The sequence below is a fragment of the Cheilinus undulatus genome, linkage group 1, assembly GCF_018320785.1.
Source record: "Cheilinus undulatus linkage group 1, ASM1832078v1, whole genome shotgun sequence".
Classification (NCBI taxonomy): domain Eukaryota; kingdom Metazoa; phylum Chordata; class Actinopteri; order Labriformes; family Labridae; genus Cheilinus; species Cheilinus undulatus.
In genome coordinates, this window is record NC_054865.1 from 26,379,575 (window position 1) to 26,405,074 (window position 25,500).

The 25,500-nt window shown below is 38.8% G+C and overlaps 1 protein-coding gene across 1 annotated transcript in view; it reads left to right on the plus strand.

The window, feature by feature from the left end:
- The window catches only part of LOC121513188 (transmembrane protein 266-like), a 77,673-nt gene that overhangs the window by 40,662 nt on the left and 11,511 nt on the right, over positions 1-25,500 (plus strand). Inside the window, exons 4-7 of the mRNA XM_041792769.1 lie at positions 13,738-13,892; positions 16,657-16,730; positions 18,018-18,074; positions 19,788-19,926. Coding sequence (XP_041648703.1) covers positions 13,738-13,892; positions 16,657-16,730; positions 18,018-18,074; positions 19,788-19,926 — 425 coding nt within the window. The remainder of the gene's footprint in view (positions 1-13,737; positions 13,893-16,656; positions 16,731-18,017; positions 18,075-19,787; positions 19,927-25,500) is intronic.

The window sequence follows — 25,500 nt, forward strand, 5'->3', positions numbered from 1 at the left end:
TTTGATTTTTTATAAAAGTCAAATTTTCTGTTACTGTGACAACCCTTATGACAAGTAGATTTACTGTTACTCATTTTATCTGTAAAAGTGAGTCAGAAACCAGTTAAGAAAATGAAGGCTATGTTTATTAAGATATAAATCTTGAAATAGAAATACATGAATCATATGCACACTATCTCCACAATCCAGAAGTTAATTTACTTTCTTATCCATCTCACTGCATCCTAAATGAGCTCCACCTCTGTCAGATAGACTCGCTGTGACATCATCTGCGATCTATAACACTGCTGTCTACAGTGAGAGTTCACTGGTCTACTGCTGCCTCTAAATGGCGGTGCACATATGAATGCACACGTATGCATGCACAGAATACAGAATACACTGGTGCAGGCACACACAAACTCTCTCTCACACACACACACACGCAGTGACCTTCCGGTCCCCTTGTAACATACAAATGAGACTTTCCCCAGCGTTCCCACAGGACTGTGAGGGAGAGCTGAACACCAGTTGTCCTTGTTCAGTGTGTACATGAGAAGGTGCCCACGGCAAACTTAAACTCCACATATAGCTGCAGGTCAGACACAGTCTATGTCATCTCCTTTAGCATGGAGGAGCTAGTAGATGATTCTGATTTGTCTAAAGACACAAATAACCTAGAGAAATGCCTTTTCTTGTAGTGCCAAATTTCTCTGATCACCATATCTTACCGCAACGCTGCCACAACACAAAAAAGTAACTGTGGAGATGAGATGGACATAACATCAGATCTGATGCCTTTTGGTATCAGGTGTATTAACCTTGTGTGGAAAGCCACAAAATGAGACTTCCTTTTAGTGAATAATATATTTACCCACACCAATGAAATTGGCAGGGAGTTATCTTTGTTTGTTTGTTTGTTTGTGTACAAGATAACTCGAGAACAGAAAGTCGGATCTTCACCAAACTTTCAGGGAATATTGGGATAGTGACAGGGAAGAATCGATTAGATTTTGGTGATGATCCGCGCACCCGTTCGGTTTTTTTCACACTTCGAATTTTGAACACCATAGTAATCAATGGGAGCGTGAGTTCCTCTGTGGCGCTGCTTAGGCGTGGGCCTCTTAGACGGCCATTCTACTTGTTTGTTTGTTCTGTTTGTTTCTTTTGTCATTGTATCAACTTCAGATTAAGAAAGGAAAACAGAAGTTTGATGCATACAGCAACTCAGCACTTACTGGTACTAAACACTACACTACAAATGCACTACTGGTGCATATGGTACAATATCATAGGATAATCGGGGTTAGGGGGTAATGTGCTACAAAGTAATCTGTTTAAGTTCTCACATTGCTTTTTGTTACATAATGCGTAAGTTTGACAATTAAAGTAATCTGTTATCAGTTGTCTTTTCCTTAAATTAATCTGTAACAGAGAAAACTCCCCTATCCCCTTAGCCTTAAAAAAGAAACAAAAAAGTGTAACCACTGTTTCTGTTTCTCTCCTTCCTGTGTGCCAGCTAAAGGTTCACACAGCTGTGCTATTGTGCATGCAGTCCTATTGTAGCTTATTAGGCTAAAATGATATTGGAAAGGAGAGCATTACACTACAGAATTCTCCTCTAATAATGGTGAAACACAAGTTTTAAAGCACCTGTTGTTTTGTTTTCCACTGAGTCAGCTGTGCAGCCATTTCAATGTACGATTAGTGTGCACAAGCCTTGTCTTAAACTGTGTGCCTCTGCTCAGCTTGTTGCCAGACTGTGAAAATATTAAAGAGCTGTTAACGTTTTAATGTCTGTTGGTGATGTTTTCATTGCTGCAGTTATAGATTATGGGCCCTAGATTAGAAGAACAGTAGAATAATGAATAATGAGTCCGTCCCAGAAGAAATCATGCAAGTGGTAAGCGTAAGAGTAAGAGGTGGATGTGATGAGTTAGAAGGGCCAAGGGTTCTATCCAGGCGAGTATTAGGATCACCAAAAGCCCCTGAACATGCTGTGGACGTCCCAAGGCCTGAAAAACCACTGGCGGTCTCTGAGTGTATTACCAGTGGGGGAAAGGCCTGGATAGAAGAAATGCTTGACCTTGGCTGTGAAGTGACAAGTGTATGTCAACATGTGTTGAGCTTGATACCCTCCCCCTATCTCCAGTCCCAGGATGTGGCACATCAGGCCCTGTGATGAGTCCTTAACGCCCCACATACCTTAAACTCATGCATGTGGCTGTAAGTTTCCATCTGAAAAAATCGATCTGAGGGTTTAGTTACTCTTTAACTGTACTTTGCCTGAGGTTTCTGGTCACTGTTTTTTAAAATCAAATTATACAAACAATGCATCCAGACTGACAGTCCAATTACATTTTAGACTAGTTCCACATGACTTTTGTAATATTTGTATTCAGATTTGACACTTTGACAGAACTGTTTATATGAAAAGGTACATAATCAATAATAATTTACTATTTGCCATAAATCTTCTAAACTATGGTAAAAGCTTCAAAACAAAAGAAGCCCCTCTATCTTTTAGCATGAGTCAGGACCTCAGATATGTATAATGTGACTCCAGGATAAGTCATTTATTCCTCTGGTTGTGCTTCCGCTGGAAGCTGCTGCAGGAGTTTTGGGCTCGCCTCTCTCCTGCTGATGTGTCGTGATCAATGGTGCACAGGCATTGGTAATGGGGAACCTTTCAAATGTAAAATTAATTACCTGCAATCTGACAGCATCAGGGAAACTCAGCATGTATTTTATGCTTAGTTGGTACTCCATCCTTTTCCACGCTTGCTTTAGCAGGAGGCATTGTGTGTATGTGTGTTTGTGAGTGTGTACATTGGTTGTTGAAATGTGGAACCTGCTGGAGGCTCATTTGTTTCTAAGGGAGGATAGGGTGCTATCATAAAACTGTTTTTGCTTGAATAGGACCCTCAAAATCCCTCCATCAGGAAGGGGGTCACCCAAAAAACTCCCCACAGATGGATGGCCCTTTTAACGCATGCTGTTTCACTCTTTGAATAGTTGATGCACATCAGAAAACTGTGGAAACTAAAATACAGTGGATTATTTGGACACATGAGGAGGTATGCTAGAATGCTTTGTTAAAAGCTGGTTATTCAGCCACCTCCTTGTCTGTTTATTTATTTATTTCACAGAAGAATAGTAAAAATACAGAACATACAAAAGCAGTGTGGTTATAAAAGACCCATGCAAATGGCCTTGGTGGGGGGCGGGGTGTTTTGGACAGCAATATCACTTATTCTCATGTGGGTCCTGGGGGGCCTCATTTCTTCTTAGATCCAAGTAGGGGGGTTCTCAAGTGGGAAAAAAGGTTGGGAATCACTGCTTTATGATTTCCTTCATGACTCTGCAAACAAATAGTTTTCTTTTTACCTATAAACATAGAACACTGATAAAACGTACATTCCATCATGCCAGAAGAAAATTTAACTATATTTAAATGAGAAATAATCAAATGCATTTTTTTATACTGAGGAGGACGTAGACTGGGTTTAACTCATCAGGTCAGATTATAAAACAAAAAACTGCCAGATTATTCTAGAGGTGATTTTCATGTCTGATGTGGCTGCAGCCCTGAAGTGGCTGTAGACAGTAAAATTAAACCAAACTAACCATTAAACACTGAATCCCAGCAATAACAGCTGAACTTGAATGAAGAGTGTAATATTTCTCACTCTGTTTCTCAGTATAGGTGTATGTTAATCTGATCTGGGGTTTCATTTCTTGCAAAGTTATGCAACATAAAGTGTTGAGATGATCTAGCGGTACTTTTAAAGGGGACATATTATGCAAAAATCACTTTTTTTCTTTTTCTAACAAAAATATGTGCCACTGGCCTGTACCAAAAAAAAAATCCATTCCTTCCTCCCCCTCTTTCTCCACCTTTCAGAAAATGTGCGCTGAAACAAGCTGTTCTCAGATTTTTCCATCATGATGTCATGTGGAGAGTTAGCACCACCCCCAGGTTTGGCTTTTTTTTTTTTTGGCCCTCCCCGCTTTGAAGAAAGTTCCACCCCCCTCTCTTGATTCTCCTCTCAGCTGGCAGCTGAGGGAGAGCCACATCCATTAAGCCACTTCCATTTCCGGAGAGGGGCGGAGTCAGGGGTGGAGTCAGACAGATCAGTAACATTTGAGGCACAGAAACTGTTTCGTTCTGAGCAGGGCTGAAACAGAGGGGGGTTTTTTTAGACATGCACAAATCTAATACTGAAGTATTTTTTAGCAACAAACTTCACAGGCATGTTTTGGGACCTCTGAGACCAGTATAAACTTATCTTGAAATAACTTAAATTCACAGTCAAATGGCACATCACAGAAAAAGTTGTCTCACCACTTTCGATGCCTCCTGGAGTTATGGCAAATTATAAAACTTGTGTCAAAGAAAAACCCATTACTGGTGAGTTAAGTCAGAGTTGTACAGGTAGTTACAACTGAGTAGTCTGATTGAAAAAGACTGTCAATATGGGAGGATATCATCTCTGGGACTGTACACAACTTACATTACTTTAACTTTATGATAGATTTTTACTGTTTGTCTTTCTTTGTTTTACAACTTAAGTTTAACTTTTATTGTTAAATAAAAATATGTCTCTGCAAGACACACATAATCACAGATTTTTTTTTACTTTGTCCTGCAGTGTTGCATCAGTGGTTTATGACTCTTAAAGAGAGGTGCTGAGTGTTTCCTACTCTGTGGGAAGCAACCTTTGACAGCTCAGTAAATTATGGTTGAGGAAACTTTTTATTTGACAACATTCTGTCTTAATGGTGTTTTTTGCCTGGTTTTGACTTTAGAAGCAGCTGAGAAGAGAAATATGATGATGTTGTGTTACAACTGAAATGTTGTCAGCTCTCTTTGATGAAGAGAAAATTTGATGGCCCACAATTTAAATTAATAGATTGACACTTTTTACACTAGTACTCTTTGAAAGATCTTCCATGTGCATCTCAAAAATTTAGAATGTTATGTAAAAGTGTATAAAGAAACTTTTTCAAGACTTTTATGTTCATTTATGCACTCAGTACTTTGTTGTAGCTCCTTTTACACAAATTAGTCCATCTAGGCAACATGGCTTGGAGCCAGTCAGTCTGTGGCACTGCTGGGGTGTTACAAAGCCCAGGTTGCTCTGATAGCAGCCTTCAGCTCGTCTGTATTGTTGAGTCCTCATCACATCTTCCTCTTGACATTTCCTCAGAGTTTCTCTTTGGGGTTCAGATCAGGCGAGTTGGCTGGCCAATCGAGCACAGTAATACCATGGTCAGGAAACCAGTTTCTGGTAGTTCTGGCTTCACTGTGGGCAGGTGCCAAGTCCTGCTGTAAAAGTAAATCAGTATCTCCTTACAGCTTCTCAGCAGATGGAAGCATGAAGTTCTCTAAAATCTCCAGTGTTGACACTGGACTTGATAAAGCATAGTGAATCAACAGTAGCAGATGATTTGGCACCCCAAACCATCACTGACTGTGGCTCCTTGGATTCTGTGTCTCTCTGATCTTCCTCCAGGCTTTGGGCCTTGATTTTCAAATGAAATTCCAAATTGAATTTCATCTGAATATGGGACTTTGGACCTCTGAGCGAGTTCTTTTCTCCTTTGCCAAGAGCTGATAATGTTTTCTGTGGATCAGGAGTGCCTTGATACTAAAAACATGTCACTTATAGCCCATTTCCTGGACCTATCAGTGTGTGGTGTGATGGTTCTTGATACACTGAATCCAGTCTCAGTCCACTCTCCATCAGTTCCCTGAATCTGCTTGTTTGACAGTCCTCTGAAAGCTGAGCTCATCCCTGTTGCTTTTGCATCTTTTCTTACCACACTTTTCCCTTCCAGTCAACTTTCCATGAATATGCTATGAAACAGCCTCTGAGAACAGCCTGCCCTTTTAGCAGTGACTTTCTGTGGCTTACACTGCTTGTGGAGGATGACAATGACTGTCTTTTGGACATTTGTCAAGTCAGCAGTCTTCCCCTTGAGTATGGTTGTGTTTACTAAACTAGAGTGAGAGACTGAATGCTCAGGAAACATTTGCTAATTAGACTTTTCCACAATACTCTAATATTTTGAAATAGTGGGTTTTTGATTTATATGAGCTGTTATACATTATCTTCAAGACTGAAATGAAAAAAGTCTTGAAAATTGTGTGTGCAAAATGGTGAAAGCAAGTGGAGATTGTCCACAGCTGTTTGTATTAGTTTACTTTTTCATTACCTACCTGGTAAATATAGTTTGACATAATACCAAAAAAAATAATATATAAAATAAATAAACAAAGGGTCATTTTTGAGGACTCTTTTTGTACAGCTGTAGAGAGAGAGGAAAGAGTAGGAGGAAGACATGTACCAAGCGGCGTCAAAACCAGGAATTGGCCCTGCGACCAACGTGTCAAGGACTATAGCCTCTGTAAAAGGGTGCTTGCTCTACCAACTGAGCTACACCGATGGATGAGTTAATTTTAAGCAATATATCTCTCTTTCCTTCAGTGGAGTATTTTATCTGAAGAGACAATCAGGTGCTGTGAGTCTGACAGTCCCAGTGTTCAGAGGCTCTCTCGACATGCTGGTATCGATTACTTCCCCTGATTTAATCTCGCCCCTCTGTTTCCCTGTCCAGCTCCACTCGATCTCAGTGGCAGTGGGTAGCAATGACGACTATATCAACCTGGTGTACGCACACTGGCAGCAGGAAGCATGCAAAGGAAGAGGGAATGGACATAAAGACAGAGATAAGACAGAAATAAAGGAAGAGGTATAATTTAGACCTTTGTTGTGTTTCTGGCCTACTTGTTGGACCATTATTTTTAACTGAATAATGAAGTGACTTTATAGTGCAACTGCAAGGGTGTGAAAATGACAAAAATCCAAGAAGCCAAAGTGAGTGCAGTGTGAGGGGTGACCTTGTCCGCTGTTGGTGCTTGTCTACCAGTGAGTCGGGCCAGGTGGTTGTGTCAGACCGTCAGGGCTGAGCGGGTCAGAGAAACAACATTTGCTACTGTTGTGTTGCTTTAATAAGACTCATTAATATACTGCATGTGTCAGGGACAGCGTCTGACTGCGTCCCCTCTGGGCTGGGCTAGTTTTGGCATGACATGAAGTAAGGACACACATTCACTGAATTTAGCCTGTTTGTTTAATGTATCATAGCTGAGTGTTAACACTGCCTGAACTTTCATCCCTTATTCATCTGTGTCTACAGTATGTGTGAAAGATGCATGTGGGGCGAAGCTAGTGTTGCATGGTGATAGAGACTGAGTGTAGCTTGCAGGTTTAATTGTTTTATGTGAATATCTTTAGGTGTTAACCACCACCACCACCTTAATGAGAAATCACAACCCAAACTTCAACAACTGTCCTTTATCTGATGAAATGTCTTACAGTTTGATGCAGGAGTGTAACGTAGCCAAAGCTAAACTCACAAATAGCTATGAAAGTATGTTATGGCTACATTAGCTTTAGCTATGTTTACTGACGTTGTTTAACTAAACTAAAGCTAACTTAGCTACATTGGCTTCTCTAGTAGCCTAATGTTAATTACGCAGCTTGCGTAGCTATGTTAGCATTAGCTAAATTTACACACAAGGAGCCGGGCTAGCAGTAATTGTTCTTATAAATAAGGCATCTGACTGCTAGCAAAAGCATTTTATTGAACATACAGATAAGGGAGAGGTTAGACAAGGGAAGACAGACAAAGCTAACTGTATTATCTGCACTTTAGACTTTGCTCAGAGACAAAGTTTAGGAATGCAGTGAGAGAACTAGAGCCAATACTAAAATAAAGGCAAAGGTGGTATCCCCCTGTATTTTTTATAATCTTTGGTTTTCTGCAGTAGCCTACTCTACTATTCATAGCACCAGTACCGCCTGACAAGGCCGCCCCTGTATAAAGTTAGTGAAAAGAGTATTTCACTTTTACCACTTCCCCTTCCTCCTCCCACTCAAGGAGTTTTATTGTTCTGGTGATTATTCTTATTTTTCCTGCTTGCCTGCAGCAAATGAATGAAGCGTGAAATCATTTGATTCAAGATGCACTTTGATGGACTATCTAATCACATGGTGGAAGTTTGCAAAACCATAACCTCCGGAAATAGAGGTTGTTTGAGGCAGTGAAATATCTGAATGGCTGAAATGCATGGATTTTCTTCTTTCTCTTTTTTATGAGGTGAAGGAAAATAAAAGATAGTCCAAAACGGCCCCTAGTCTTATTTGCACTAACATGATGTAACAGAAAAGCATCATTGGAGAGTCATTTTTGGAGACTATTCAGTGAGGATAAGCTTATTTCAAATGTACATTTAAGATGGAATATAAATGTATAATCAGATCTGAAAATGTGGTCAGGTTTGAGGAGACTCCACTGACTGTAATGTGCTATTGAGTGCAGCTGCAAATCCATACAGGTTGGAGAAGGTTATTACTAGAGGCTGACTGGTGCAAATCCCTTGAGTATGCTGGAAAATAGGGCTGTATAGAGGATGAATGAATAACTACACACCTTCAGCTGCTGTCAAGGTGGCCTTCAGCATGGCAACAAATCTAAACTGCTCCAGTGGAACAAATCAATAGCAGTCAATTCATATTTGAATGGGGAGCACTGCATCGTAGCTCAAGGAGAACATTTACTCAGTTCCTGTTTGAACAAAGAAACATGCCGTATGATTAATGACCCCATTAATATAATGATAATAATAGATATACATTTGTGACATTAAATTGTAAAGTTAATCTGTGATAACCATGTTTAATATTTAACTTGAATACTAACCACCCTTATAAACAATGTTTTTTTTTTTTTTTAAATTTATGCAGTAGTACAATATAACCTTTTTAAAATGTAAACCTCTTTTCTTTAAACAGAATTACCTTTTCGTTAATGTTAACGGTGTAGTTGGGCACACTAAACTAAACCATTTGGAAAGTAATGTCACAAGTAATGTCACACTTCATAGCTAAGCCTAATGTGCACACACATCAGGAAGACAGAGCAATAAAGCTGCAGAAACTACAGGGGAACATAAGTAATTGCAAAAAGTGTCAAAAATTAGTTTGAAAGTGGCAGAAGTGAGCAAAAATGCAGTGAAGGAGATCAAAAGGTGGCAAAAATTGGTGGACAGTGGTTAAAAAAATGGGTTGAAAAGGTAGAATGGGTGATCGGTGTTTAAAAAATTGATAAAAGTGGCAAAAAGGAGCTAAAAGGAAGTGAAAAGGACAAAAAAATGCAAAATAGGGAGAAACATGGGTTCAAAGTGGTCAAAAGTAGTAAACAGTGTGAAAATGGGTAAAAAATATTTTTAAAAATGGGTTATATGAGGCAAAATTGATTTAAAGCAGTAAACATGGGTTAAAAGAGGCAAAAATGGGTAAAAGGTGCCTAAAATGGTAAAATTGGCTGTAAGGGTGGTGGAAAGAAGTCAAATAGGGTCAAAATGGTTTAAAGAGGAAAAAAAGGTGTTATATATGGTAAAACTGATTTACAGCAGCAAAAATGGGTGAAAAGAGGTAAAAAAGGGACAAAAAGTGCTAAATTGGGTTAAAAAAGGTAAAACAGTATCTAAAAAGCTTAAAAAAGGGAAGAAAAAAGTGATAAATAATAAAAAAATAATTCAAAGGGATAAAGTGTAAGAGGCAAAATGCCCCCCCCTCAAAAAAAAAAAAAATGGTGAAAAGGAGTCAGAACAAACATGAATAAATATTTTCAACATTAGAACCAAATTAAAGTTTGACACCCCCTTTCAGCTGCAAAATGAGGTAGCTGTTAGAAACCACTGATTCAACACTGATAACATCATTAAGTCACATCTGGTACAGTTCCACTTACTGAGATTTTTCAGGGGCCCAGCAAATTTTTGGGGCAGGCCTGTGTGTATGTGTTTATAAAGATACTATGAGCCTACATGCAGCATCATTATGCAGATTAGAATATTTACCTGCTTGTTTCCTGGTAAAATTTCCACATGAGGTGGGGGTAGGCTGTGTAAACACAGCAGAAAGTATTCTGGAAAATTCACTCTAAGCAAGTTTAAAGGAGTGATGAAGTTTATACCACGTGCAACCTTCCACAATGTATTTTATTTAATCTAAACTTTCACAGGGAAAAATCCCCTTAAGATCTAAAGCTCTATTCTGCTACATTATATTTATTTTTTCAGGAGTTTAGCATTTATATAAAGGCAAAAAGTGGTGTTGGATTGCCAGATCTTGTCTGCAATTTCCACCTTGTTCAATTTACATCCAATTAACATCTTATTTACGTTCCATTTACTTCCTATTTACATCGTGTCCTATATCCTGCAACCTTCCCACTCCCATCTGACAGTGACCTGCCTGTCCCCACTGTGAGGTTCATGCACAGGCAGGTCAAAAGGAGCAAAGGTAGTTCTCTGCATTCCAGTTTTAACCATGGGTTTAAGCGAGGTACGGCAGAGTAAACCTTCTGTGTCTTGTCTTTCATGCAGTCATGTTTTTCACTGTGGCACCATACCTGGTATTTGAGTCTCGCCAAGACTCTGGTGGAGCAGACTCTGCACCATCTGGAGCTTGTGCATTTACACCACCTTCCCCAAGCCAAGAAGATGATTGCTATCAGCATGATTATGCCTTTATTCGATTAGCTTTGCATTGTTTACAGGATTGTGGCTCTGCCCATGCCAGTCTTGGATAAAAGTAAACCGGTAGAAAGATGGAGTGATTGAATCAACAGCTGCTGGAAACATTTGCTACAAAAATGTGTTAAACGGGGAGAAAATCACTCTGAGATTTTGGACAAATCTTCTGCTGTTTATTTTTCAGTGATATGTTTTATTTTAGGGTCATGTTTGTAGGCTAGTTGAAATAAGGGCCTTAAACACATAAAGTAGTTAAAGCAATACTGTGAAACATGTCCACCCTGAAATAATATTTTTGAAGTTGACCTAACAGTACAACAGCTCTAGACAGGGGAATGACAGCTATATCATTTCCATGTCAGATGGTTCTCTTATAGCTTTACTTCACTAGTTCACACACACAGTGCCTTCTTCTAAAAAGAAACCAGTTATACCATCTCTGTACTTTTAACACAAAGGTGAAAGAGAAGGATGAGAGATGAAAATAAGAAGAGAAAAGGAGAGAGTGGTGGATAAAGAGGTCTACACTAAGAGAATCATTGGATAAAATATTACTTCAAGTGGTTACACACATGTGAATGAAGTTTTCCCAACTCAAATTAACAAGCTGTATTAACACAGTTCCTTTATGTCAAATGCATTTACTGTTACATTATATTAACTCAGTTTTACTTTTATATTTATGTTGGGTTAACTTGGCTTTTTCAAGTCAAACTACACTGTGGAAACTTTCCTACACTTAAAAATTCCGTTTAAATCCAACTCACAATAACATGTTTAAGAACTTTTTCTGAATCTACATGTTCCTCATCCACTAATTTTCCCTTATTTCTATCGCATACTTTAATCTTGAACATTCATAGCACCCAAAGCAGGCCAATGGAGAGAGCACACTGAAACAAACTGAGCTTTTGAGGGAGAAGGGCGTTAGCAAGAGAGGTGACCAAGAACTCAGTGGTCACTCTGACTGAGCTCCAGAGCTCCTGTGTAGAGATGGGACAAAAATCCAGAAGGACAACCATCAGTGCAGCTCTACTGATCTGGGCTTTATCGCAATGTGGCTAGACAGAAGCCTCTCCTCAGTGAAAAATACATGAACGCTTGCAAAAAACTCCAAATGAAAGGCAAGCAGGCCTTGAAAAAAGTGAAGGGGGTCTGACTATTTCTTAACGATATGAACCCTCTCTGCAGAAGACTTAGAATGGAGTTTAAATACAGGTTAGAAAGAAAGATTATTTTCTATGCACATCTATTGTAATATGTGAAAAATTACTACAAATTTTTGTGAAACATTTTAATTTTTCAGTGCATTGCTTGTTAGAACATTGGTTCTCAACTGGTGGGTGGGGACGCAAAAGTTGATCTCAGGACTGTTTTCAGTGGGTCGTGAACTGGTTTCAGTAGGAAAAAAAAAGGCAAAATATCTCTGATATTGAAGCCCTTGGCAGGCATCTATATATACTTTATTTTGCAGGAAAACTAGTAAATTCTGATTTATTTTCTTGAGAGTTTCACTTAGTTATCTTGTTATCTTGGGTGGACATATTTTCAGAAAAGTTAGTTTTCTTATGATAATTTATAAATTTCTTTTTTAAGACAACCGAAATGTGTTATAATGGTAAAACATAGTGAAATGAAATGTTTGCATACATTCTCCCAAAGTGTTAGCCAGTCTCTTTGTTCAACCTTTGGTTGTGTTCCTTCCAAATTGTTGCATTTTTTGTTGAATTACTTTCATAAAAATCAGAAATTTGGGTCCCTACTTCACATTACAGTAGGTGGGGGGTCCTATGGCTGCATCAGTTGAGAACCACTGACTTCATGGTGGTGATAAAATTAAGACTTCAGTAGTTTTAATCTGTTTCAATGAATACACAGTGAGTTAATGATGCATCTTTTCTTGTCTTACATTCAAAAACAGCTATCAAACAAATTTCAAAGATAATATGTCTCTTCATCTGGCAGTTTGAAATGCAAACTAGGTTAACTGATATTAAAACATAAAGAACAAATCAAACAGACACAAACAGAGACTGAGGCTTTTTGCTACCTTTTTGGGCCATTTTAGCGCAACGCCAAGGAATGAAGACATGATCAGAGGAGAGAACCGCTCTGCCAACGTCTGTCTCCTGCATGCCAGGGCATGAGGAGAAGGGAAAGGTAGTGGGTAGAGCCAACTTTCCACTCCAGCTGGAGAGCTGGTGAGAGGCATTGTTTCTCTCATCTCCTACTGTCAGCCTTGTAGTAGCTGCTCTGCAAGGCTCACCGCTATTTTTAAATAGCATTGAGTCATCTCACCAGACGCTGTAGTGGCCTAAAAATGCTGTACTGTTACAGTATACCTTGAAAAACCAGGCTTTTATTTATATATTTATTTATTTTTTATCTCTGGAGCATGTTCCCTAAGAGATAGGCTGGATTTAGATTACCACATTTCCCACATTTACAACTGAAAGTCTCGCATGATATATATTTTTGTATTAATTCCTTTTTGTATCTCATCACTTGACTTCTTTCTCTCTACTGATTTTGCCGAGTTCTTTAGACAGCATTCTCTACAGTGCTTCCCTTCATCCCCGTGTTAAAAGGAGTCCTTTAATATTCCTCTCACAGCTCCGGCTGATGGTCAAGTCACCAGATCACAGAGCTTCACTGTCCCCCTCTCTATCAATGCTGTCTCTGACCACACTCTGCTCTTTCAACAGACTTCACCTCTACTAAGTGTTAACTACTGCCCTCTGTTGGTCATGTCAGGGAGTTCAAATAGCACATCAGCACTGCTCTCAGCCTGGGAATCAATACCTGAATAGATTCATCCATAAACAATGTCCATTTAAACATGCTATGCAGGAATATAACTAATTATCCACATTTCAGACTGTCAGTCAATCAATATTCACCCTAGTTATGCTTTGTTTAGTGCCAATCTTGACCTCAAATAATTGAATTCTATAGCTATTGAGGATGACTGATTCTCTCCTTCAGATTAAGCAGCACTTCGATAAGAAATTGCAAAATCAATGCTTTAGAAACAACTTACCATTACACAACACAATGTCATGTTCCTCCTTTGCTCCCCTTTCTAGGGAAAAGAAATAAAATGTCTTAAACACTGTTACTGTACATCATTTTTTTGTTTCCTTCCTCAGGTCCAACTGGCTGAAGCCGTGCTGCGGTCGTCGTGTGGCCCTGTGGCAGGTCTGTCTGCTCAGCGCTGGCTTTAACTGTATCCTGGTGGCCTGCGTCATCCTGGTGGTACTCTTCCTGTCCCTGGAGCTGCTCATAGACACCAAACTCCTACAATGTAAATACTGTTTTACTTTCTTTTTCCCATTTTAGCCTTTATTTTTCATTAGTGCTGAGTGGATGAAGTCCTCTCCAGCAATGCACTATGTGACATTTTCAAAACACCCTGGAGAAACCCAACCCATCAAAGCACAGGAGCAGACCCACTGGAGCTATGGGGAGTTTTACACTGAAGTATCCAGTCCACAGTCTGGCAAATATATTAAATACATTATCTATTTAAGGTACATTTACACTTATTGTTTTTTTTTCTCATTTTGCTGTACATGAACAATATGCAAATGTAGATGTTAACACATCATTATCAGGAAATGTCAAAATAAAGTATAGAGCCCCTCTTGTTACAAATGGATAAACTTAAATGTAAGTTGTGACTATGAGATAATGATTGTTAGTTATCTCCTAACAGAGACTTTTGACTGTTGCTTTTGTTGCTTTAAAACCATTCAAACATGTTTTTATATGTCCTGGAATATTTTCATGGATGTAGAACAAGGCCATGTGCACACACTGCTTTTGCCTGTTTTTTCTTTTGACTTTTCTAACTCCACCTTCACTCTTTTCAGTTTTGTTATGTTGCAACCTGATGCTACAGTCCTCTTTTCTCTCATTATTCTACACTCATTACAAGCTTAAAAGACAAAAAAAGACAAAGACAACAAACTTAAAAGACAAAAGACAAGCTTAAAAACAAAATTTTAGACATTTTTGCAAAGTTAGCTATGTAGAGCAGGTTTTCATTAAGGATATCTTTTGCTCTGTTTAGCTTTTTCTCAACCCTGACCAGTCTCCCAGTCCCTGCTGGTCAAAAACACCCCCACAGCATGAAGCTGCCACCACCATGCTTCAGAGTGGGGATGGTATTCGGCAGGTGATTAGCGGTGCTTGGTTTCCTCAAGACTTAACATTTAGAATTGAGACCAGTTCAATCTTGGTTTCATTTGACCAGAGACACACTCTGACTCCCTCTCTGAGGGTCCTTCAGGTGCTTTATTTTTTCATGTGTTTGCACTGAGGAGAGGCTTCTGTCTAGCACTCTTCATTAAAGCCCTGATCAGTAGAGGGATGCAGTGATGGTTGTCCCTCTGGAACTTTGTCCTATCTCCACACAGGATCTCTGGAGCTCATCCACGAGACCCTCAGGTTCTTAGACACCTCTCTCAGTAAGGCCCCTCTCCCTGTTTGTGCAGTTTAGCAGGGGAACAAGGTCTTGGAAGAGTCCTGGTTGCAACAAACTTCTTCCATTTGAGAATTATGGAGGACACTGAGCTCTCGGGAAGCTTGAGTGCAGCCAGTTTTTTTGTTTTAGATCTGTGCATTGAAACAATCCTGTCTCTGAGCTCTGCAGGCAGTTCCTTTGACCTCATGCCTTGGGTTTTTTGTGCTAATGTTTATTGTCAGCTATGAGGTCTCCTATAAACAGGTGTGTGTCTTTCCAAATCATGTCCAATCAATTTAATTTAACACAGGAGGACTCCAGTCAAGGTTCAGAAAGATCTCAGCAAAGATTAAGAGAAATGGGAGGCATTAGAGCTGAATTTCCAGTGTTTTTTCAAAGGGTCTGAATACTTATGTCAATGTGATATTTTGTTTTTTTTTATTTTTAATAAATATGGAAAAAAATCCTAAAATAATATTTTCACTTCTTTGAGTGTAGATTAATGTGAATAAAATACTTTTTACTGTAGAATCAGGATTCAACATAACATACATTAGTTCAATTTCGATTTTCTTACAAAGCGTTTTCATCCCTGTAACTTTTTAAAGTGTTTTCTGATGTTAATTTCTGAAATTTAAGGGTATGAACAACAGCTTTTATAGTTTCTTACCCTTCTTCCCTTACCCCCCTTATCAAGGGAGGTTTTATTTGTGCTCTTTCAAACACTTTATCAGGATTGTCTCAGTAAACCATGTTGCACACCTGCTATGCAGTTATTCCTAATTTGAAAAGTTCCATTAATGAGGGGAACACTATTATCAAGAGCTCTACACAGCTCACTTTCTGTCAGCAGGCTGTTAAAGTGCTGTTTTAGCACTCAAAAAAGGTGTCTACATCTTGATACTGATATCAGTATCTGCTGAGATGAGTTTGAACTTGTTGGCCTAAAAGAGTAAAGGTAGATAAGAACTGATCCAACTTATAGGAAGGCAGCAGTATAAAAATACATGAAGCTCTGTTTTGAAAAGCTAACAGACTGAAAAAGTTTCTACTGCTACCAGTGAGCAAAAAGGTAGATAAAAGTTTACATACTGTAAGTGTTACCTTTGATTTTAGCCCTCTTATTTTAATACAGAGCATAAGTGTTTATTATAAAACCTTCAGTCTCCTGTCCCTGCTGTGTGTGTAGTCCTGGCTGTCACAGAAGATCTGCCGGTGTTTGTCGGTAAACGTCCATGATGGAGAGTGATGAAGAGGGTTGATAATGAACCAGGGCTCTTGTCAATAGCAGCAGGCACACGTCCACATCAATTACTGGCCAGCATCCAGCTCTGATGATACCTAAGTCTCAGTGTGGGGACTCAACGACTCAAGTCACTCCACATCTATTGTAATGTAGAGCTTTAGCTGCTCTCAGTTCTCAGAGGTGAAAAGAAGAGTGGGCGATAAGGTGGGAGTGGGTTAGAGAGAGAGCAGACAATGAATGCAGAACATGAGTGGATACAGGTTGAATTTATGCACTCACTGCATACATGTAGATACAGTAACATGTTTTACCCAGTGTTTCCTGCATCCTTATTTATTAAAATTCTTCTTTCAACAGTTTCCAATGCTTTCCAATTTGCCAGCATCATCCACTGGATCAGCCTTATCATCCTTTCACTTTTCTTCTCAGAGGTAAGACATGCGTATAACCATCCATGTAACATATATAGCTTTAGGTATTATTATGTTAGGTGGTGCTGTAGTACTTTAAGCATCACCACTTTCTTTGCCCATGATCAAATCTGACTTTATTTAACTGTCTATACATCCTATCAACAGAATAGACTTGATACATGCCTGAGGGAGCTAGAAAATAGGGTTGGCATGAAATTTAAGCTATTGTTTATCTATTGTCTAGCCAGGGTGAAACTTTAGCTTATGAACTTAAGGTTAGATGGCTGAAAGAAGTCTTTTATTTGTACCAAAAATGTAATAAGTGTAAAATAATGTTGCTATTGCTTGATCATATAAATTCTTATCACCCTCTAGAAATATGAAAAACAAAATGGAAAGGGGAGAATCTGACCCACAGGCCTCCACTTCAGTGCAAACCAATTACCCTGACAGCCTCAGCCCTGACGCCCTAAACCCAACATTAATTACCAGTGAGCCAGCAGGAGCAATAATTAAAGCCCAGCTTAATGAGCAGTGGGGATGGGGTTACAGTGATACGATCCATCCAAACACCTCGCCCACTGACATCACAGAGGAGCGGTCATCTGGGGATGGTGTATCACCAGCTGCTTCCTCTGCGCCAATCAGAGAGCAGGATTCTAACATGTGGGCGGCGTCTCTGCACTTTTTACGACACATCCAATCATGTTTAACATGGGCTCAACATGATGGATTAGCAGGACTGGTCACACATGACACCACATGCTAATTGGAGTGTAAATCAATGGTGCTGCTCAACAAAGGGTCTAACAACAGCAGCATCAGAGCAGCATGTATGATGTGATAGGTGATCATATTACACGTGTTTTGTTGCCTTTCTGTTTCACAGAACAAGATCAAGTCACATATAACCACATATTAAAGGATAGGGCTGTCTAAAGGCTGAACATGCTCTATAGGGACTGTTTTCTTTTCTCTCTATCATGTATTTGTGATTAATCAAAAGCTAGACATGTCATTTTGTTTCTGAAAAATATTTTTTACTAATCAATTCACTTTATTTGAAGTGACTTTTAAGATATCTAGCATTGTTTTAAGCATTGCAGCAACGTAACAGAGGCATTTGAGGAACAAAACTGTGCCTCAGGCCTTTCTCAGCTGTTAGTCTGTGTTCACACATCTCCACAAACGTTGTTTGAAGTGATGACAACTCAAAAGACTAAGAATATCACAGGAGCTTTTTTTTGTTTATCAGAACACTCTCTCACCTATCTATTTTAATGCTTTCATTTATCTCTGTGGCAGACCGTCTTCAGGATTGTAGTGCTGGGGATCTGGGACTACATCGAGAACAAAGTAGAGGTTAGTGATGGTGTGTTTATTGGCAGATTTTGATAAAGACAAGTGTCTGGTATTATTTTAAGACTGGCCACCTGTTCAGACATTATTGATCCTGTTTTCTTTCTCCCTTTTTCCATTTAATAGTAATAGCAAATGTCCAGTAGTTGTTTTTTTGTTTTTCTTTTGTTTGCCTTGGGCTTTGTCCAAGAGGAACAAAGCTCCATGCAAGACCCAAGAGACTGGGGTCTGTTTTATGTTTTAACCTTTAGATACACAGTTGATTGGACCCTACATTCTTCCACAAGCATGTTAAAAATGACCCATGCCATTATCAATGTGTTTATATGGAATTCATCATCATTTTGGTTAACAATATTGATTTTTCTTGTATTCAGCATTTGGATCCATACCTGACGACAAAAATGTTTTTTAATTGAATGCAGTGCTTCCATACATTTAAAATAGTCTTTATAGTAGAGTAATATAATATAATGGTATTACAATATAACTATTACTACAACCCCAATTCCAAAGAAGTTGGGGCACTGTCTAAAATATAAATAAAAACAGAATGCAATGAATTTTCAATCCAATAAGCCCATATTTTATTCACAATAGAATATAAACAACACACCAGATGTTGAAACTCAGACATTTTACCATTCCACGAGAAATATTTGCTCATTTTGAATTTGATGGCAGACACATCTAAAAAACAAAAGTAAAGGCATGGCCATGTTTACCATTGTATAGCATCCCCTCTTCTAACAATAGTCTGTAAACATCAGGCAGTGAGGAGACCAGTTGCTGAAAGTTTTTTGGGAGAGGAATGCTGTCTCGTTCTTGTCTGATGTGGGATTCTCTGGATTTTTTGTTTGATGATGCTGTAAATGTTTTCTGGTCTGGACTGCAGGCAGGTGGTTCAGCACCCAGAGTCTTTTACTGTGAAGCCGTGCTGTTGTGATGGATGTGGTATACCATCAGAGGACCGGGTCTTTGGACTGTGTGCTGATACCGAGCTGGATTGTGCCTTTCCTCTTTAGTTTGCAGAACATGGTGAACATGGCTCCAAAAAGAATTTCAGATTTTGATCCGTCTGACCACAGAACAATTTTCCATGTAGCCTAGTGTAGTCTAATTTAAATGAGCTTTGGCCCAGAGAAGACAGCTGTGTTTCTGGATCTTCTTCACACAAGGCTTCTTCTTTGCATGATACTGCTTTAACTTTCATGTGTATATGGAACGGCTAACTGTGTTGACAGACAATGATTTCTGGAAGTTTTCCTGAGTCCATGCAGTGATTTCCAGTACAGAATCATGCTTGTATTTAATGCAGTGCCACCTGAGGGCCTGAACATCACTAGCATCCAATATTTACCTTTGGCCTTGTCCCAGAGATTTCTTCAGATTCTCAAAATATTTTTTATCATATATAATGTTTGGGCTTCATACGTATGGTGTCACAAGCCAGACTTCGTTGCTAAACCCCTTCATCACAAGGGCCTAGAGCATGGGAAGGGGAAGAGACAGGACATTGTTTCTTGGTGTATAATGGTAATGTTTATGCAAGAGAACCAGCAGACATTCCAAACCAAAGACAAAATTTTTTTATGGCCTAAAACACTTGCAGACGTGTGTGGGTGTGTGTGTTTGTGTGTGTTGGGGTCTACTCAAACCTGAGGTACACTACAAAATATGCATTTTTTTATGTCCCTGTGTCTATAACCCCCTTAGGTGTTTGATGGCGCTGTCATCGTGCTGTCCCTGGCCCCCATGGTGGCCTCCACGGTGGCCAATGGGCCCAGCAGTCCCTGGGATGCCATCAGCCTCATCATCACTCTTCGCATCTGGAGGGTCAAGAGGATCATTGATGGTAAGACATGAAAAAAAAACCTGCGTCCCTTTTAGCTGTCTCATTAGGTGGCCTGAATGTGAGGCTGATTCGTTTTGAGGAGCATCTCAAGAAAACACCCAATCTTTCTCAACGGGAGAACACTCATGCATAAGAATCAGCTGGCTTTGAAAGAGCTAAATGACCTCACTCTCTCCATGATTATACAAATTATTTACTTTTCAGAGCAATAGAGCTATTGATCACATCTCTGAACAAATTGCTACTCTGCTACTCTAACATGTATTGATTGTAAGGGTCTGGTTAAGTAGATTCAGAGGGGCCATAATGAATATAGTGGTTATTCTCCTCTATGCTAATGCTAGCTGGTTCGATATCTGTTCGGAGGTCACCTTCATGAATGGCCTCTGAGTGCATACAGGATCTGTTGCAATAAGACAAGGGACTTGATAAGCCCTCTTTTACTGATTCTTTCTTTGAGAAAGGTTTGGTTTCTTAGATAATATAATACTTTTTCTTTTGGAAGAGTTAGCTTAAACTGCATCAAGCAGCTTTTCCCTTGAAAAAGAGATCTTTGATCTCAATGGGACTTACCTGGCTAAATAAACGTTAAATGAATAAATAAAAAATTTTTCCCTAGTTAGGTGCAGTAAAAACACTGGAAGCAAGATGTTAGCACTAAGCTTTGTGCTGCACTATTTATGCTAAGCTAAACTATCCTTAAAAAAGTCAATTATCCGTTTATCAACCTCTATCATGTTATGATTTGATCATTTTAATATATACATGTAATTATCTTAAAACACAGTCTCCAAAAAAAAAAAAGCGCTATTTTAAGGGCAGTTTTTCATGTTTTGGGCACTGGAAGGGGACACTAAAGGACACTTCATCAAGTTTATATAGCATAAGGGCATCCAAGAGGGCACTTAAGCTCTATTTATTCAGTTGAAAATAGGACAAAGACTTAAAATATCAAATGCTAAAAAGGGTGAAATATCATCATATTTGGAAAAGTATGCACCAGTTTTAATGTGATATAAGTAAATATGTTGTTTTTTTTCTCACAAACCCTAATCTGTGGGGTTTTATTTATGTCCATAATAACAAGCAAATATTGGTTAGACCTCATCTTTTTATCTCTTATCATATTATCTAGAAATAATGGCACCAATTTTCCTGCAAAAATTAGTTAATTTCAGTCATTTTCTCAATCTCTAGAGAAATGTATTTGTCATAATTATGAGGAAAAAGTTGTTGTAATCCCAAGAAAATGGCATAAGCAAGTTGAGATCTTAAGAAAGCCACCAAAATGTACTCATTCTCATGGGACAATGGAATAAGATGCCATGCATGGATATAGGTCTACTTATGGCTTCTGTAATTATTTTTTATAAAGATACACATAGATGAAAAACTATTAAATCTTGGTCATCTTCAAGATGTCTTTGTCCAGGCTCAAAAAATGAATTCATTGTTTTTGTTGATTGCATTACATTTACTAAAAAGAAACACATCATAATAACACAGCCTATTTGATAATTTCAGGCATAAATACAAGCTATTCCTCAGGACTGTGGATAGAAAATGCTGAACAGGAGCAGTATGTTTCTTTAAGGTTGCAGCTGTGGTGTTGGTTTGCAGGGACTGAACTCGTAATTGTCCTGCCACACACCTCGACCTGTTAGGTTTGATAAATGTGAGTGATTGAGTTTCCTTGTTTGGCAGTCTGTAACACACCTCAGAGGGAAAAAAATCACTCTCAAACCAATAAAGCCACAGCTGAAGGACCAACTGGGCTATCATTGTAGAGCGATTGACTCTCTCACAGAATTATCCTGATGTACGGCTGAACGGTGGTGATGTCTGTGTTGGTCCAAACGGGTTTGAAATACAGAGGAGTGAACCACAGTAGAACCCTAACAGAGAAGAAAAAACAAGAAGAATTGTTTTGAGGTGGAAAGAGTAAGCTGAATTGATTTGATAGGTGAATAGTGAGTAGGGAATTGTTAGCCTCACAATCTAGCTGTGGTAAAGGCCACACTTTGAACAACCTTTTTCTTCTCACTGAACTCTAGTCTGGATTCACACTTTAAAATTTGAATGGAAACAGGTTAAAAGAACGGTCTAAGTGTCTTAGACCAACACAAGCATTTTTCCTTTGAAAAGACACGTATGGGATGTCTAAGGCATTCAAAACTGGTTCAAAAGTAAACATGCTCATTGTGTTTGAGGACAAGGATTCAGCATCTATGTTCAGACCAGATTTAAGAAGGAAATCGACTTTGCTCACAAGATAACTCAACATTCATAAATGGTCAATTTCAAGTTGCATTTCAAATGAATTGTGTGGCACATTATTAAACAACTCAACTAGTGAGTTGGACTGCAAAAGTGTGTTGAAGAGCTGTTTTCAATGGATCATCATGAATGTGTGCTTGGGAAAAAACATGTGGAAATTAGTCAGATGTTCAGAAGCCCGAAGCAGACATGCAACCATTCATTTTAATTTACTTTGTTTTGTCAAAACAAAAAGTACATTTTGGTTGGTTTCCTGAACTCTTGACTAATCTGTATTTTGATCTTGGTGCAGGAAAGCTTTCCCATGAAAATGTGTGAAATTCTAATGATTTCTAGAAAACAGCCAAAATCATATAATCACAGGAAATTAACAAAGATAAAATACATGCATGTGTCATCCTTTAACTGATTTTAAAGATCAATCATGGTCATCATGATCATCATTGATATAAGTTGGCGTTTTTGACAAAAAAATACAAAAAAAAAAAAAAAATCTTTAGCGTTAAAGTGAAATTAGAGTTCTACATAGTAATGTCAATTAAATTTAAAAAATATCATGTAACATAAGTGACTGCGTAAATATTCATCCGCTTCAAGTCAGTATTTAGTAGATATGGCTTGCACATCTGGACACTGCAATTTTATTTCATTTGTCTTTGCAAAACTGCTCAAGCTCTGTCAGGTTGCAAGGGGATTGGCAGTCGGCTTTTTTCAAGTCAAGCTAGAGTTTCTCTGTTGGATTGAGGTCTGTGCTTTGGCTCAGCCACTCCAGAACATTTAACTTGTTGTCTTTAAACCATTTCTGTGTAGCTTTCTCTGTATGTTTCGGGTCATTGTCTTGCTTAAAAATAAATCTTTTTCCAAGCTTTAGTTCTCTTACAGTCTGAATAAGATTGTTCTCCAGAATTTTCCCATATTTTGCTGCATTCATTTTACCCTCTACCTTAACAAGCCTTCCAGGGCTGCTGAAAAGCATCCCCACAGCATGATGCTGCTACCACTGTGGGGATGGTGTGTTTGTGGTAATGTGCAGTGTTTGGTGTCTGCCAGACATAGCATCCTGTCTGATTGCCATAAAGCATAATTTTGGTCCCATCAAGCCAAACAACTTTCTTCCACTTGACCATGGAGCACTGTTCCCTCTAAAGGGTTTTACTACGCAATAGCACACTGCTCTCTACCTCTCTGTGCAGAAGAAAAAAGTAGCGCACTCAAATATCCCCAAAGACTTTTCACTGTTTTTTTTCTAATATGCGCTGTGATCAAAGGCATATTAATGTGCAGGCTAGCTGGTAGCCTAGGGTTTCTACCTCCATGGGTGTCCCATACTGGGAGATGTAAAGTGTGGCTATCACATAAAGCAACAGCCGACACACTGATGGAAGGGCCTAAATATTGACAGCTGCCGAATGCGGATGGATTCCAGCCACAGAGGGTACCTCAGTGACCCTCTTTGGTGAGTTGAATTTATCAGTGTCACAAACTCCACCTCCCTCTAACTGTGCTTGGCTCTTAGCGCCAGCATGTGTGTGAATTGGATGCTTGTTTCAATGACTTTTTACACATAAAGGGACGAATTTTTTTCCGAAATAACTGCCATGCTGCCGAGTCTATCGATGCGTTCGTTGTGCGTCTTTGCGCAGACACTTTTGGCTTCATGTTGTTCACACAACGACGCAAACACCAACGCCACACACAGACAGACAAGCACAAGCTAACGTGTTGGTGGTGTAGACCTGAGGTTTCTTTCTGCAGAGGAGAAAAGGATTCAACACAGAGCTGAACTTTTCTTCTGCTTTAAAGCTCCTCTCTGACCATGGCTCTTATGTGTGTCAATGCTGTCTATGAATAACCAAACGCTCTCTCTCTTTCTCTCTCCTTAGCGAGCTGCAGACTGTTCAAATATTGTTTTATTAACATTCCACTTCTTATCATGACAATACACCCTAGTGATTAAAAATCTGTATAAGAGCTTATTATCAAAACATTTGATACATGCCAGTTCGCAGGAAATGTTACAGATTTCCTGTACATCTTAAATCTTAATAACTGATCAGCAGGGCAGTGAGAAACAGAGGCAGACAGGAGCCAGGAGGAGAAAACTTCTACAGGAGTTAAAAAGACTTCAGCTGAAGAGAGTAAAGCTGTAAATGTCTCTGTTTTTATCATTTTATTCATTACAGTAATGAGAGTTTAAACAGCTGATTACATCCTTCCCAAGTGTTAACTCAGTGTAACACATTCAAATAATCTGTTATCTAAGTACACAATTATAACTTTTAACATCAAATGGATATCTATTTTTATGTAAATATGGTGCCTTTAAGAATGAATCTGGCTAAAATGATCTACAATGAGACCAGGAAAGAGTTGCATCTCCTAAAATGGACTGATAAAAGGATTTAAGCCCTGATGTTTCTAACAGTGTGATTTCTCTGTAACGTGCTGTTTATCTTCTGCAGAAGTCCTTTAGGAGTCCAGGCTGTGATTAGGTTGATGAAGCATGAGAACAGAGCATGTGTTTTGTCTCATCCATCATTAAGCTTCCTGCCTTTTTATATGAAACAGCGAACTTTGTTAATGTCTGTTTTCACCTGAGGACAAAAGCTTGTAAGATAAAATCACAGTTTACTTTTACATTTCAAAGGATTGTAGATCCTTGAAATGTAAACCTTGATTATATTAAACAGGATTTCCAGACGTCAAAGTTTCGGCTCGCTAAAACTGAGAGTGGCTTGTGAACTGAATGAATGAATGTTGAAATTTATGATTTGAACAGTGATTATTAATCATTATATTTATAGTCACTTGTAATTTTATTTGGGGTTGGAGAGGTGATGCCATGGTGCTGCCATGTGGATGTAGCGTAAGCATCAGATGTCGCCCACAGTTGATGAAGTAGGTGCTCAGGGGAGTCGAGTGTCTGCTCAGGAGTTTTGATAATTAGAGGAAAAAAGAAAAGCTGAGCCCCCTGAAGACCCACAAGTAAAGAGAAAATGACACATTGCTGTCAAAAATCAACTTTGATTGCATTGTTTAATTGACAAAATCCTAAAAAAAGACATATGCATGTTTTTCTCTCAAAAAATATTAATATAAACAACTAAATAACCATTTTATCATGCTTTTTGGCATCCCCTTGGGGGATCGTAGACCCCAGGTCAGGAACCAATGAGATAAAACAAAGAAAGAATTTATCTGCAAAAACTGAGAGTTTCCCACAACTTTTTCTAAACTAATGTGCTCTAGAAAGGCTTTAAGTAACGGGCTTTGTGCTAACTCAATCAATCCACAGAC